The following is a 17,051-nucleotide window of genomic DNA, read 5'->3' as shown; positions in this document are numbered from 1 at the left end:
TTTTTTTTTTTTTTAAGTAGGTTCCACGCCCAGCATGGAGCCCAACGCAGAGCTTGAACTCACGACTCTGAGATCAAGACAAGAAATTAAGAGTCGGACACTTAACCTACTGAGCCACCCAGGCACTCTTTCTAATCTGTCTTTGTGATAAAGGACTGTTGCCAGCATTCTGGGAGCCAAGTAAAAGTAAATAAGCATGTATTTAATCTCATTTTCAGTATGAAATGCCTACCCTAAACTATATCTAATATCACTCAACCCAGAGAACCTCTATCGTACTGAGAATAACCACTCAACTTTGGGGAGAAAAGTTTATTGTAGCCCAGCGGCACGGAGTAGGGAAGGGCCTGAGAGTCCCTATTGGTTGTAAAAGTTTCAATCACTCCTCCTTATTTTAATCCCACCCACACCTCAACTTTCAGAGGCTCTTGAAGATATCAATTTCTAAGACTTTTGAGGATTTCTGCTGAGTAAACTGGGTAAATCCTCAGCTTTTACTCTTCCTGAGGATTCAATTTTCTCAGATCTGCTAAGTCAGTTATTGCTCATCTGCCCACTTTTCAGCTTCCGTCACTTCACTGCTACAGTACCTCTCCTGTTTTTCTCATCTCTGAAGGTTTCTGACTTTTTAAGAAATTCCTTCACTATAGTTTTAGGAGACTGTAGAAGAGAATGAAATTATATTTGTGTGTTCAACTCATAATCTCCAGACCATAAAGTTTTTAGTAGACACTGTGCAGATAAGATTAAACACAACCTTAACGTAAGAAAATTTTACCTTGAAAAGTTAAAAATCTGATTTTATCTTATTCCTTAAGATAAGCAGCACCCTCTTCTCCTTATCTTCACCCCATGAGATACTTGTTTACAGACTGTCAACTGCTAAGGGAGGGGATTATAAACCACTACTTATAAGAAATCACTTCTGAAATAAAACATAAATCAGTGAGAAAAGAAGTCCCTGACATACAAAAATATAATTTTTATGCAATGCTTTAAGATCAAATCTATTGCTTTCAGCCTTGTCTATAAGCAAGTATAATGGCATAATTCATTCAACCAACACTACCAAACGCCTACTATGTATCATGTATACTAGGATGGGGAGGGTGTTATAGAAGGTGAGTTTCCGAATCAACCAATGAGAGAAAAGTCATGGAACAGTCAAAGATGTACCTTAATCAGTAGAAGACACAACACTTCATCATAGCTGGAGCAAAATGTGAGTGTGGTACAAAAGGGCAACACGAGAGAATCGGGGGGTGGGGGGCGGTGATGGAACTACTTTGCATCTTGGCCGTGCTAGAGGTCTACATTTGTCAAAACTCACAGAATATACACCAAAAAGAGTAAATTTCACTATACATGAATTTTGCCAAGAATTTTGTAAATTTTTTAAAGGTGAGGGAAACCTGGGTGGCTCTGTCGGTTAAGAATCTGCCATCAGCTCAGGTCATGATCCCAGGGTCCTGGGATCAAGTCTCTTATCAGGCTCCTTGCTTGGTGGGGAGCCTGCTTCTCCCTCTGCCCCTCCACCTGCTCATGCACGCTCTCTCTCCCTCTCTGACGAAAAACAAAAAATCTTTAAGATAAAATTTTTTTTTAAAGATTTATTTATTTATTTAACACAGATAGAGACAGCCAGCGAGAGAGGGAACACAGCAGGGGAGTGGGAGAGGAAGAAGCAGGCCCACAGCGGAGGAGCCTGATGTGGGGCTCGATCCCGTAACGCTGGGATCACGCCCTGAGCCGAAGGCAGACGCTCAACCGCCGCGCCACCCAGGCGCCCCAAGTAAAGATAAAATTTTTAAAGGTAAGAATGGGAAATAAATACAAAGAAAATTATACACACGTACATGCACGCGCACACACGCCATTAGGTGGGGGAAGATCAAAATAGGCACGGGTGGGGACAGAAACCACGGTGGACCCGAGGACGGTGCTGAAGGCTAAACTACCTGAAAAGGATGTCCACATAAAAGGGCTGCATGGGATCACTTCTGGGATATTCTTGCCAAAGACGTATCATCAAGAGGAAACAAGCCCAAATTTAGGGTTTACTACAAATGCTGCAAAGTAACCGGCCAATAATCTTCAAAAGTCTCAGTCATGAAAGTTTAGGAAAATCTGAAGACCTAGTCCAGACTGAATGAATACTAAAAGGCATGACATCCAAATGCAACATGTGATTCTCAACTTTTTCTATAAATATCAGCACAACAAAACTTAAATGTGGTCTAAAGATTAGATGATAATAACACGTCAATGTCAATTTCTTGATTTTAATAGTTGCACCATGGTTATGCAAAAAAAAATACAGAAAATACACATGAATGTACTTAGGGAGGATAGGAAATCAACAGGCAATTTACTCTCAAATGATTCAGAGGGAAGAGCTGTACTGCGCCTGCAATTTTTCTGTAAGTTTGACATTGTTTCAAATTTGTGTTATTTAAGTGATGAAAAGATTAGGAAAACAGACAAAGACTGTATCATTAAAAATTCTGCATGCCATGCTAAGGAGTTTAAATGTCATTCCAAAAACTACTAGTAGTCATTGTAGGAGATTAAGCAGGATGTTGACATGATCAAAGGATCATGTTGTGTTTTTTAAAAATCCATCTATTAAACAAAAGCCCTGGGGCACCTCAGTGGCTCAGTCAGTTAAGCACCTGCCTTTGGCTCAGGTCATGATCCCGGGGTCCTGAGATCGAGCCCCACATCGGACTCCCTGCTCAGCGGGGGAGTCTGCTTCTCCCTCTCCCTCTGCTCCTCTCCTTTGGCTCCTCCCCCTGCTCGTGCTCTCTTGCTCACTCTCTCTCAAATAAATATTTTAAAAAATAATAAAATAAAAAATAAATAAAACCCCTGGGTCGGATTCACAATATTTTCAGGTTAGGGACACATGTAATAATGAGGTTACAGATTATTTAGCATTTAATGGAGAAACAAAGGCATGATTAATAACGTCAATAAGATCCAGGAATGGGATCCATTTAGATATGTTTAATACAGGCAAATCAACTAAGCCAGATACCCACAGAGGTTGAATAAAATCAGGATAACCCAGACTTAATTGAGATTACCACAGGAACACAGGCTAAAGAAACAAAAATGATCACACTTAATCATAACCTCATGCAATGTAACTCAGCAAGGACTCCTGGAGAAAACTGTTAACTTAGTGTGCATCAGTCAGAAATGGGGTGACACATTACAAAGGCATGCGGCAAAAAGGCAGAAATAGAAATCACACTAGACTTGCAAATATTGCTGCGGTTTTAACCATAAACTCCAGGAAAATCTTTATAAGCATGAAGCACAGAGCTTTATGACATCATACCCGTATGTCAGCTTGACTACATACCTGAGCTTTCAGTCTGTTTTTAAATGCTTCTTAGTTACAATTTTTGGTCAGAGCAAGGCCACACTTAGCTAGCATTACAATCTTAAAGTAGGGCTTTAGCCACTGCAAGCTTTTCCTAATCTTTTTAAACAAATATTTTTTAAATCTTAGGACAGATGTAAATGCTTGACTGTTGTTAATAAAGCAACTTGGGGCATTAGCCACTCCAGTAAACCAGATATTTAAGGATGGGATTCCGGCTAAGGCAGAACAACTGTGCAGAGTACCAAACCCTCATCAAGGCTGATTAGCTTTGTCCTATTTCCCAACAGCCACGACAATCGCTCGAATTCTGGACCAATGCAACGGTTAGAGAGGTAGCTGGACTAAAAACTGATCAAGCTCTACTGAAAACAGAACTGACTAGGTTAAGCAGGAGCATCTTCGCAAACCAGGAGCTACACACATAAACTCAAAGGCATGTATCGAGTCTTACTGTCCTTTGTAAACACACACCCATCCACCCAGCGCAGGACTCCTCACTCACCTAATAGACTACAGCTTCTAGGTGCTGCAAAGGGCATGCTAAAAAATGTTAGGCACAGAAAGGATAAAGGCAAGTCTTTCAATCCTCCACCTTTGGAGTCTGATGTAAATTGCAATGATAAGCAAAACACTACGTGATAGATTTCAGTAACAACCTTCAGTCACATGACCAGTTCAAAGGCTCTGATGTGGCCCACGGAGTCTTAGCGTACACAGGCATTTCCCAGTCTGTCAACGTGCCTTACAAAAAGGGTTCAAAAGACAAACGAGTGAGCCAAATTCTAGGTAAAACAAGGTTAAAGAGGTTTCTGTACAGCATAACTTTTAAAAAACCTTTACTCTGACCAAGAGATTTGTAATACCAAAGATGCAATACAACTATTTCACAATCTTATATATTCACTGAGCTCTTAATCTTCAGAATACTCATTTATAGCCCTTGAAATGTAGTTGAGAAAACACTAGTGGACACTGTTCATTTTCTTCCTAGTTACTGCTAGACCGCACCATGGCCTTAGAGGTGCTGCATAACCGTTAGTCCACACAAAGTCCTAAGTGAACAACTCATCAATGACCTTTCATGACTATTTTCATCTTCTGAGTCGACGTCTAAAACTCTACCACTCACTTGCAGATTGGAGCTCTATAAATATAAAAACAAAACATAACTAGCCATTTAATAATATTTGCTGTTGGTGATGCAAAGAACGGGTACTGGCTTGATACTTGCCGAAAAACAGTTAATAACAAGATGTTCAATGCAAAATATCTTGTTCTAAAAGAGGGAATAAAATGCTGTTTGCATAGTCACATAAGGAAAGACATCTCCAATACCAAAGTAATTTAAATAAAATATTATGAGTTAAGAGATGACTTTTTTTTTAAAGATTTATTTATTTGACAGAGCAAGACAGCCAGCGAGAGAGGGAACACAAGCAGGGGGAGTGGGAGAGGAAGAAGCAGGCTCCCAGCAGAGGAGCATGATGTGGGGCTCGATCCCAGAACGCTGGGATCATGCCCTGAGCCGATGGCAGACAGATGCTTTAACGACTGTGCCACCCAGGCGCCCCAAGAGATGACTATTTCTTACTGATGAAATACATCCTAGTATCAACACAGCTATACATTCCAATTAAACTTTACCAAAAAAAAAAAAATAGTATTTTAGTTCTTCCCTTATCATAATGGTAGACAAAAACTTAGAACACCAGAAAAAAGGGGTGCCTGGGTGGCTTAGTCAGTTAAGCGTCTGTCTTTGGCTCAGGTCCTGATCTCAGGGTCCTGGGATCGAGTTCCGCGTCAGTCTCCCTGCTCAGCAGCAAGTCTGCTTCTCCCTCTCCAAATGCCTCTCCCCCCGTCCCCCCACCATGCTCTCTCTCTCTTTCAAATGAATAAATAAAACCTAAAAAAAAGAAAAAGAAAATATCAATCACCAGAAAAGCAGAAAAGGAATAGACCTAAACCAACTTTCAACCTTTTGCAAAATAAGCTATTACTGCTATGCCCATTTTTTCACAGATAAGAGACTTAGAGAGAGGTTCAGTAACTTGCTTAAATCATCCAGCCAGTAATCAAAGGAGTCAGTCTGAATCCAAAGCCCCTGCTCTTTACCAGTACATTCGTTTAGAAAGGAATATTTCAGGTTGAGGTATTCCACTTGTAGATCTTCACCATGGAAACTCTAAGTAAGTTTAATTAAGCTTTATCACTATGAATAGAGCAAACAGAATAGGTGGGGGTTTTTTCACTGATTAAGCCTACAGTGATGTTTAAGCAATTTGAAATAAAACCGAAAGTTAAATGACTGCACATGACTGAACTAATTCACATGTATTCTTAAAAGACTGTTTTCATCCGCACAAGTAGTACTTTCAAGCATAATTAGATTGGGGGAGAGAAGAACAGTGCTGATGGGGAAAAGGGAAAAATAAATGTGTATCAGAGAGGAGAAGAAAAGCTAATTAATTTGTCCCCCTATAAGCGATCTGTCTTTAAATAATCAAATTGAATTATCCTCTAGTCTTATTATCTGCCACCCTGATACCCAGGAGAAGTTTATGGTAATCACAGAGTTGCTCACGTAGGGCTGAAGCAGCACCAGTTACAGTTGTCCCCCCTTATTCACGACGTATATGCTCCAGTGGACGCTGTGCATAGTACAGAACCCTACATGTAACTACATTTTTTCCTATACCTATGAAAAGGCTTAATTTATAAATGAGGCATAGTAAGCGATTAACAATAATATAACCATTATAAAAATATGCTGTAATAAAAGTTATATGAGTGTGAATGTGGTCTCTCAAAATATCTCATTGCACTGCACTCGGCCTTCTTGTGACCACGTGAGATAAGATGCCTATGAGATGAGGTGATGTGAGGTGAATGTCATAGGCACTGTGACATAGTGTTAGGCTACTACTGACCATCTGATGATATGTTACTTTATTGTGCTTCGCAGATATTGTCTTTTTTTTTTTTAATTGAAGGTATACAGCAACATTATGTCAAGCAAGTCTATCAGCACCACTCTTCCAAAACCATTTGCTTTGTGTCTCTGTGTCACACTTTGGTAATTCTTGCAATATTTCAAACTTTTCATTATTACTATATTTGTCGTGGTGATCCAGTGAAGGGTAATCTGTGATGTTAGCTTCGTCACTGGTTAGGGGCACCGCGAACCACGCCTGGAGAAGATGGAGAACTTAACTGATCAATGCTGTGTGTGTTCTGCCTGCTCCACCGTCGGGCCACTGCCCAGTCTCTGTCCCTTTCCCCAGGCCTCCCTATTCCCTGAGATGCGACAATACTGAAATTAGGCCAGTGAATAACCCTACAATGGCCTCTCTAAGTATTCCAGTGAAAGGAAAAGCTGACTGTCTCTCACTTTAAATCATAACTAGAAATGATTAAGCTGGGTGAGGAAGTAATGTTGAAAGCCAAGATAAGCCAAAAGCCAGGCCTCCTGTACCAAAGAGCCAACTTATGAACACAAAGAAAAGGTTCTAGAAGGAAATGACAGGTGTTACTCCAGTGAACGCATGAATGATAAGAAAGCAGAACAGTCTTACTGCTCACGTGGAGAACATTTCTGTGGTCTGGATAGAAGACCAAACAGCGACCACATTCCCCTAAGCCAAAGCCTCACCCAGAGCAAGGCCCGGACTCTCTCCAACTCTGGGAAGGCTCAGAGAGGCGAGGGAGCCGCAGAAGAAAAGTTTGAAGCTGGCAGAGGCTGGTTCACGAGGCTTCAGGAAAGAAGTCATCTCTATACAAGTGCAAGGTGAAGCAGCACGTGCTGACGGAGAAGCTGCTTCAAGTTCTCCAGAACCTCCAGCTGAGAGAATTCACGAAGGAGGCCACACTCCACATCAGATTTCAGTGTAGACGGAACAGCCTATGCTGGAAGAAAATGCCATCTAGAACTTCCACAGCCAGAGAGGAGACAATGCCTGGCTTCAAAGCTTCAAATGACAGGCTGACACTCTTGTTAGGGGCTCGTGCAGCTGGTGACTTTAAGGTGAAGCCAGTTCCAGAAATCCTAGGGCCCTTAAGAATGATGCTAAATCTACTCGGCCTGTGCTCCAGGAATGCAACAAGGCCTGGACATGGCAGCACATCTGTTTACAACATGGTTTACTGAAGATCCTAGGCCCACTGTTGAGACCTACTGCGCAGAAGAAAGATTCCTTTCAAAACATCACTGCTCACTGACAACGCAGCTGGTCACCCAAGAGCTCTGAGGGAGATGAACGAGATTCGTGTTGTTGTCATGACCGCTAACACAACATCCATTCTAAGCCCACGGATCATGAATTTCCACTTTCAAGTCTTATTATTGAAAAAATACATTTTGTAAGACTACAGCTGCCACAGATGTTGATTTCTCTGATGGATCTGGGCAAAGTAAATTGAAAGCCTTTTGGAAAGGATTCACCATCCTAGCTACCATTAAGAACATCTGTGATCCATGGGAAGAAATCAAAATATCGGGGCTCCTGGGTGGCTCAGTCGTTAAGCATCTGCCTTCAGCTCAGGGCGTGATCCCAGTGTTCTGGGATCGAGCCCCACATCAGGCTCCCCCGCTGCGAGCCTGCTTCTTCCTCTCCCACTCCCCCTGCTTGTGTTCCCTCTCTCGCTGGCTATCTCTCTCTGTGTCAAATAAATAAATAAAATCTTTTTTAAAAAAATCAAAATATCGACATTAACAGGAGTTTGGAAGAAGTTGGGTGACTTTGAGGGGCTCAAGACTTCAGGGGAGAAGTCGCTGCAGATGGGGAGGCAAGCACAGGAGAACTAGAATCAGGAGAGGAGTCTGAAGATGGGACTGATGGGCTGCAATCTCATGATGAAACCTGAACGGACGAAGAATCACTTCTCATGGATGAGCAAAGAAAATGGTTTCTTGAGATGGAATGTACTCCTGGTGAACATGCTGTGAAGATCGTTGAAATGACAAGGAAGGATTTAGAATACCCCATCAACTGAGTTGATAAGGCAGCAGCAGGGTTTGAGATGACTGACTCCAATTCTGGCTCCCATGGGTCCAATGCTATCAAACAGCATCGCCTGCTACAGAGAAATCCTCCATGAAAGGAAGAGTCCATCGATGAGGCAAACTCATTGTTATCTTAATAAATTGCCACAGCTGCCCCAACCTTTGAGCGCCCACCACCCTGACCAGTCAGCAGCCACCAACATGGAGGCAAGACCCTCCAGCACCAAAAAGATTGCAACTTGCTGAAAACTCAGATGATGTCTACCACTTTTAAACAATAAAGCATTTTTTAATTAAGGTATGTCCTTTTTTATTTTTAGACATAATGGTATCGCACACTTAGTAAACCACAGTACAGTGTGAACATAACCTTTATATGCACTAGGAAACCAAAAAAATCATTTGGATCAGTTTATTATGATATTCGCTTTATTGCAGCGGTCTGGAACCAAACCCTCAGTATCTCCAAGGTATACCTGTATGTATGTTTTTCTCTTTAATAAAAGGATTGTATTTTCTGGTTTCTTTTCACCACATATAGATAGGTGCTGGCACTTGAAACCCATAGCTTCACACATATCATGTTATAAGTAATACAGAAATTCCACACTAGTCCAAAAGTCTGAAACCAACAGCTTAGTTAAAACATTGTAACCTTGGATAAAACAATACTTAATACTATAATGAATTCTAAAATTGCCCGAGTCCTTGATCTTTTCCTCTTAAATATCACAAAGTAATGAATAAAACTATTTCATATAAATACTTTGGCAACATGTTAACAATTATAGTAACTAAAGCTACAAAAGATAAAGTGAGAATTCCTGTATTTATTGTGAATACCTATACTTGAAAAGCAAGTTTAATTAGAGCAAGAAAAGGTCATACATAGTCTTCTCAGTAATTTCAAGGACTGTAGGGGCTGATAGCACTGGCTCGTTATTTTATATCTAGTATCACTCTATAAGGTGTTTTCCCCAGATGTAATTGTTAATCACCATCACTCTTACACTAGACCACCATGATCAAGTTTATCTCTCAGTTCACATGACTATCACACAATAGACAATTAAAAGTCCAAAACCACTAAAGAAAAGACAACATACTCAGACTTGGATTCTCTCAAACCACACAGTGTCCCAAAGTTTCCCAACACTGCTTGCCATACATTTTCCAGATATTCTTTAAAAAGATGGTTCTATAATCATACCAACTGTATAAATTCTAGGATAACTGGCAGTATTTCTGTTGTTTAATTTTGTTTAAAATAGTTTCCCCAAATTTATTTAGCCACATAAACATCTCCCTCCCCTCCCTTGCCACAAAGCACCTATTAATATGCCCTGGATTTCCAGAACACATTTTGAAACTAGGGATGCGGCTAGAGTGAAAACGCCCTAATTCCAAAATAGAAGCGAACAGTTCACAGGAGGAAAAAATTAAGGGGAAAACAGCAAGATGGGAGAGTGCGGAGCCAGGTCTTCAAGACTTCTGTTACCTCAAGAGCTGAAGTGCTGCTTTCCTATAGGAGCAGATAAAGAAGCACTGGGGGTTAGCCAATATAGGGCTAGCCATTCCCCATGTACTAACTGGAAAAAGGAAGTGGACACTAGAAAGAAAGTACAGAGCAACTAGCCAGGAAGAGCGACCCTGGTGCTCTGATGGGCATGAGTGGGGAAGAGAAAGAAATCCCCTTGATCTACAAAGGAGTTTTGTATGCAGTGATAACAAAAAATAGCCATTTCTATATCTGGGATGACTTATACTTACAGTGTGGGTCATTCAAAAACAAAAATCATTATGTAAAGAATTTCTTGACTCATTAACACACAGCGAAAGCAGCCAAGCAATTCTTGGCCCCATAGCTTCCGAACACTTGAAGTCACTCCCACTGGTAGTTTCATAAGTAACAAGGGTTCAGAAAATCCATGGAACTAGCAAATCCTACTCACTTGCATCTACTCTAGAGTTCATCTGGAGGAATGGGAAGATAACCAAAAAACTAATACCAATGCCTACAGGTCATATGATCCTCCCTCATGTTCAACAAACTTCCAACTCTGACAATCAATGAGCCAACACCCAAGAGCCCAAAGTCAGAAAAGGAAAAATGTCAAAGAAAAGGAAATGAACTATCAAAGACTATAGACAATACAAAGGAGTGAAGTCAATTTCTCTGTTCACTAAGTTCTTGTAAATTAAACATACCCATTCACAGCGCAGACTTAAGTAGCAACCCAGGAAAACACTACATTCATGCTCATTTTTATCATTCATCCTTTCTCCCATTCTCCATCCCTCCTTCCAAGTTTCTTGCCCCACCCTAAACTCCTCTTCTTTAAATTCTTCAGTCTTTCCCCAATTTTATCATGTGCGCTTTTTGGGGGGGGGGAGAGGAACTAGGTCTACAATCATCTTGCTGTCAAACAACATATTTTAGCTTCATCTACACTCGAGTTTCAAACTTTTTGGATCCCAATCTACATAGAAATATAGGAAGACACAAGAGTTTTGCATGAAAATACTTATTCTTTCTAAACATGATGTCCTTAGTATTTTCTATTCTGGTCTATTTAATTTTTTAAATGCTGGTTGGACTTAGTAAATTGATTTTAAAATCTATGAAAACCAATAGGATAAAACACAATGAGCTACATATACAACATACCGGCCATAAGTGTGCCAAAGGAGAAAAGATTTCAAAGCAAATTTCTGACTGCCACTGAGGAGTAGTGTAAAAATATTAATTTGTACCAAGTTCTGTTCCTTTACCTTAAAATAGCCTGGGCTTATTCTGTAATATTAAGTCCCAGGAATTATGAAATATTTCATTAAATTGCCAACATTATGCTATTTGTTTTTACACTGCTATACGAAGGTATGCCCTACGTATCCATATGAAAAATAAGTTCCTAAAATTCTTAAACTGTTAATCCTAACATCCGCACTCTCACTCACAGAGCTATATATTCTTAAAAGAGAGAGACACACACAATACCATATGATTTCACTCATATATGGAATTTAAGAAACAAAACAAAGGCAAACAGAAACAAATCAAAAAAACAGAGTCTTAAACACAGAACTGGTGGTTAGTTGCCAGAGGGGAGATGGAGGAGGGGGGGATGGGTCAAACAGATAAAAGGGATTAAGAGTACTTTTATCTTGATGAGCCCTGAGTAATGTACAGAATTGCTGAATCACTGTACTGCACACCTGAAAATAATATAATAACTGTATGTTAACTATACTTTATTAAAAACAGAGAAATAGGGGCACCTGGGTGGCTCAGTCAGTTAAGTGTCTGCCTTCAGCTCAGGTCATGATCTCTGGGTCCTGGGATTGAGTGTCACATCGGGCTCCCTGCTCAGCAGTGAGTCTGCTTCTGTCTCTCTCTCCCTCTCCCTCTGCCCCTCCCCACTGCTCATTCTCTCTTTCTCTCAAATAAAATCTTAAAAAATAAAATAATTTCCTTTAAAAACAAAACAAAACCAGAGAGAAACAAAAGAAAAATGGAAAAGTAACAGCTCCTACTTACTGAACATGCTCCTACCATGTACCAGCATTGTGTTAGGTCAAGAAATTCTACTTCCTCACTATCGTTCTTAGAAAAGACCAGAATATTAGATGACTAGTACAAAGGAAACAAGTGCCCAATCTGTATTTCTGATGACATTTATGACAACCCTGAGGACTTAAATAAAAATAAACTTAATCATCTGTATGAAACGAACACTTTGATAGTTTGGCATGACAAATTCTACTAACATAAACCTAGTAAGGAGCAACAGCAGAAGTGAAGAACCAAGTGTCCTAGAAAAGATTCAGATCCTTCTAATCAAGCCATCATCACCTCACTTAATTGAACCACCCCTGAAAAAATGTAAATAAGCTTTAAAACTACCCCAATGAAAGGAAAAGTTTAAATCACAGTACCCACTGATGTGCTCTAGTAACAAGTTTATTATCATTTAGATGTGTGTGCATACACTAAATAACCTATAAAATTATTAAAGATAATTTTAAATGAAATATTACAAAGTACAAAATTCAGAAAACATCAAAAAAGTTATCCACATACAGATAGCCTTGCATGCTTCATTTGTATTGAGTAACATTATTTTACACCTACTCTTTAAGTTGGTAAAGAATTCCCTAAAATTCCAATTTCCCATTTCGAAGTAGAAGGTAGCCAATTCAATGAATAATGCAGTCATTTAGTCACTGCTAGCAAATTAGTTTATAATATAAACGTTATTTTTACTCCCACAACTCTACTGTAACTTATGCTAGAGTTATACTACTGACATCAAAATTATTATTTTATAAACAAACATACAAACCATTATTTCACCAGTTAAAAAACAAGGACACAAAAGTCTTTCAAACCTTACTGGGTATAACTGGAAAATATATATTATTAATTTAAGTGGTCTATGGCCTTAAGGCACTCTTATCCCCTTGCTCTACTGCTCACTGCCTTAATTCCTTCTTCTTCTCTAAAACTCCACTTATTTCCTCCCTCAAGCCATCAGCTCTAGCAAGGAATGCTGCCCTTCCCCCCCAAAAAAAATATATCTGAGTGAGATATCATTCTTGTCATGATACTGTAACAAACAAAACATTAACTGTACCAATATAAAAGTGAAATGGACCATAACTAGGAATAAAGTGAAACTGATGGAAATGAGGCAAGGCAGACAGAACCTTGGCTGACTCCATTTTTTAAAGTAGCCTATCATCAGCATAAAAATAAAGCATAACTAGATGACACGTTCATTAATGTAAACAGCCAAACGCAAATATACAGCACATAATACAGAGTATTTAACTACTACTGCTCTACTGTTGCGAACACTGGGTCTTTTAAAACTCAAACTAAAAATTGCATCATTTAACGCAAATCATAATTATCATATTTAAGCCCAACAAACAATCCCTATAAATTTCCAACACCAACCAAAAAAGTAATGTTTAAGAAATTAAACTGAGGTCATTTCATTATCTGGAAACTTCATCTGTTCTTTATATAATGTTAGATGATAAGAATAACATAGGACATGTCCCCAAAATGTAGTGATCAATTCAGACAAACAAGGCTGATCTATTCCAATACTTAAATGCAGAGAACAGACTGACATTCTTAACCTAAATTCTCAAATAACTTAAAAATAATAAATGCTACTACTCAAGATACAACTTTTGACAGCTTTTCCAGTCTTAATTTTTTCTTAGTCCTTACCCAAACTTCTGCGGTTGATAACTCCCACTTTTAAGACCTCACACTTAAAAATGCCTGACTAGACACTGCCTAGCCCCACAGCGTACAAACTCCTTAAAAATTCTACTCTTTTTCTCTACTACTGAGAAAAATACGAGTTGACTTGAGACTGTACATTTTTGTTATGTTATGTCAGACTTCTAAGAAGACAAAATATGAAGGATACCACTAAAACTTAACTTACTGTCAACTGTGCAAAGTCCCTGGTTTGAAATTACTCAAAATATGTTAAGAAAAATAGGGGCGCCTGGGTGGCACAGCGGTTAAGCATCTGCCTTCGGCTCAGGGCATGATCCCAGCGTTCTGGGTTCGAGCCCCACATCAGGCTCTTCTGCTATGAGCCTGCTTCTTCCTCTCCCACTCCCCCTGCTTGTGTTCCCTCTCTAGCTGGCTGTCTCTATCTCTGTTAAATAAATAAATAAAATCTTTAAAAAAAAAAAAAAAATTCCCTCAGAGCTTTAAGAAAAATAAAGTATATTTGGCCAAATACTTATCTGACTTTTGGCTGTTTGCCTTAAACTAAATATGCATAAGCAAGGCTTTTTAATAGAGATATAAGAAACAAAATCCAAGAAAATATCTTTGGTGAAAAATATTCATAAATTAATCTGGCAAAACAGCAAAATACCCTCTCACATAAAACTACTATGTAAACTCTTAATAACCAAAAGGCAATTGAGAATATGATTTTCTCTTTGATCATAATTTTAAAATCACATGTATTACTGGTACATACATAGAGTTCTCCCATCATGTTGTAGATGAGAAAGAACAGGTAGTAAATGACAATCATGATCACAGACAAGAGTGTCACTATGGAACCACAGTTCAAGAACTGAAACTCTAGAAGTACCTAAACCTTTTCTTTAAATTTTCAAAAGAAACACACACACACACACACACACAAAAACCAACCCTCTGAATTTAGGAAACATGGAATGTAAAGCAACATATGTTTTATAAAATATTTTACTCTACACATAAAAATAAAAGACATACGAAGCCAGTACCAAAGTCAATCAAAATTGTCTCACTCTTAAGAGAGAAGATGGTTTAGAATTTTTACATCCCTAGTATGAGCCTGGTAGTCTGTTTGTAAAAATCATCCCATTCACATTTATAAATACACACACACACACACATTTTTAAAACCTCATGACATCAAGTTGCTAAAAAACTGATACTGGCAAGTTGGATAAAGTTATCATATAGGCCATCTTGAATAAGTTATTTACCTAACTAATTTTTAATAAATTTCAAAGCAAAAAAATAAATGAACGAAATAATCACCACTTGACTTTTAACTTCAAGACAATAAAGCTTTACTTGGGAACAAAGACATTTTAGGACACTTTCCAACAAACTAAAATTATTAATTTTCCAAAGGTACAAAACACTTCTTTAGCTAATACCCCTCAAGAGCTAATGTACCAACACAGGTGTGGGTGGTGATGTGTGTTTTCCCAACAGAGAGCCGCTGGATGTTGGAACGTGCTCTCCTATAAAGGGGAAGCAGAACTTAAGCCAAGCCTCCAAGCTTGAAGGTCACATGGAGCGTCCGCGCTCATCTCTGATCTATCACACTACAGCCGGTCTTCTAAATCACATCTCTATTTAGGGAAACGGAGACAAAAATCTAACCGGTTTAGATCTGCATTAAATTTATAGTCCGTCTAACCCTCAAGTGGGAGCTGTTCCCAAACATTCTCCACCAACTACTATCACAAAATTTTTTAACTATTATGTCATGCTATCTTACAAACATGACAATTTTTGGAAAGTCCATGTTTAGTAGCTTCCTTTGCTTGGACCATATGGAGATGAAATAAAACCCCAGCGATTACCACCTTCCAGTTCCTGTTGACCTAAGACATGTCACTATCTCCTCCCATTTCAAGAGTGATTTCCAAAGCCTGGGAAGGAATGTTTCCACCAATAAATACCTTTCAACTGAATGTGCGTTATTCCGCCATGCGTTAGGCAACTGTGAGCAATAAGCCATTTTGCTCATCACACAATTATTCAAAATCTCTTACTGTTGACCTCAAAACATAAGTTCTTCCTCCTAAATTCCACATTAAGTCAAGGCAATAATTGAGTAGCACGGTTTTACCCTTGGGAAAATATCTACCAAAAACTTAACAACAACAAAAATGTTGAATAACTGGTATCTATTCCTTCACTGTACATACATTTAAATGGACGTACCATATCCATTATGTATTTAAGTCTATGTTATAAATATATGTTACACGGACCATCTATCTGCCTATCTATATACTGATGACAGAGTCCACAGCTTACTCATAACTAACTCCCCTGCAACAATTAAATCCCAATGCCCACCTAAAGAGAGCTTACTGAAAAACACAGACTCACCCCATTCCAGGTATTCAAGAATGTTCTTCTCTCTTCGCAGCGGAGAATTATTGCATTCATCATAAAGACAGATGAGTATATCCAGCAGCGTCTCCACACTGAAACATTGCCCATTGGTCTGAGCGGGCCCGTCCAAAATGAACTGCTCCAACTGCCTCAAACGCACTTCCCCAGACATGTTTCCTTCAGGGTCCGCCGCCGCTTCCTTCAATGAGTATTTCGGTTTGCACTACGAGTATCTGATCCTAAATTTTGAAAGGTGCGGTTTTAAAAATAAACCCCTCGTCCTGCACACAACTGTCATGCACGGCCGGTGCTGAATGACACCCCGACACGCCAGGAAGCCCCCTTCACCGAAGCGTCTTCGATCCCGCACAGATGCATGTACTGGGAGGAAAAGTTACCATAAAATAGATCTTTAATACATCTTAAAAAGAATAATACAATTAAGTCGTATATTTAAATAAAATAATAATTAAAAGTACAGCGAACCAAAGTCAGAAAAAAAAAAAAAGAACAAGAAGAAAACAACAAAATACAACTCTTCTCCTTCATTCAAAATTCAACTCGTGCAACACAATCCCGCAACGAATCCAGCTGCATCATTAATGAATCGGGTCCGATCCGCATCAGCAATTCACTTCCCGGGAAGGAGGAAGACGGAAAAGGGAGGAAAGCCCCAGAAGGTACATGGGGGAGGGAAAAGCACGGCGCTGCTGCAAAGGCTGCCGCCCGCCGCTGGGAGAGCGCCCCGGCGGCGGCGGCGCGGCGGCGGCGGGGAGGGGGCGAGGTCCCCGAGGCAGCCCCTCGGCTCGCCGCCCGCCCGGTCCCGCCCGGAGGACGCTCTTCCTTTCTCCTCCCGGTGTCCTCCTCCTCACGGCTCCGCGGCGAGTCGTCTCTCCCGAGGATTCCAGACGAAACTCCTCATCGCCCTCGCGGCGTCTGCCGGGGCCTGACGCGCCGCACGGCCGGGCCGGGAGCGCGGGCTGCGGCGGCGCTCG

General features: G+C 39.9%; 1 protein-coding gene across 7 annotated transcripts in view; it reads right to left on the bottom strand.

Annotated features, from left to right (window-relative positions):
* CDC42BPA (CDC42 binding protein kinase alpha) overlaps nucleotides 1-16,508 on the bottom strand; it is a 308,490-nt gene extending 291,982 nt beyond the window's left edge. Inside the window, exon 1 of one of the 7 annotated variants that reach the window (XM_040636100.1) lies at nucleotides 16,051-16,508. In XM_040636100.1, coding sequence (XP_040492034.1) covers nucleotides 16,051-16,228 — 178 coding nt within the window. In that variant the 5' untranslated portion in view covers nucleotides 16,229-16,508. The remainder of the gene's footprint in view (nucleotides 1-16,050) is intronic. The other 6 variants (XM_040636097.1, XM_040636098.1, XM_008695074.2 and 3 more) reach the window with 6 other exon arrangements.
* Nucleotides 16,509-17,051: the final 543 nt, after the last annotated feature.

The sequence above is a fragment of the Ursus maritimus genome, unplaced genomic scaffold, assembly GCF_017311325.1.
Source record: "Ursus maritimus isolate PB19 unplaced genomic scaffold, ASM1731132v1 scaffold_2, whole genome shotgun sequence".
NCBI lineage: Eukaryota > Metazoa > Chordata > Mammalia > Carnivora > Ursidae > Ursus > Ursus maritimus.
Note: the sequence above shows the minus strand (reverse complement) of the source record. Positions and strands in the feature narration are given on the sequence as shown.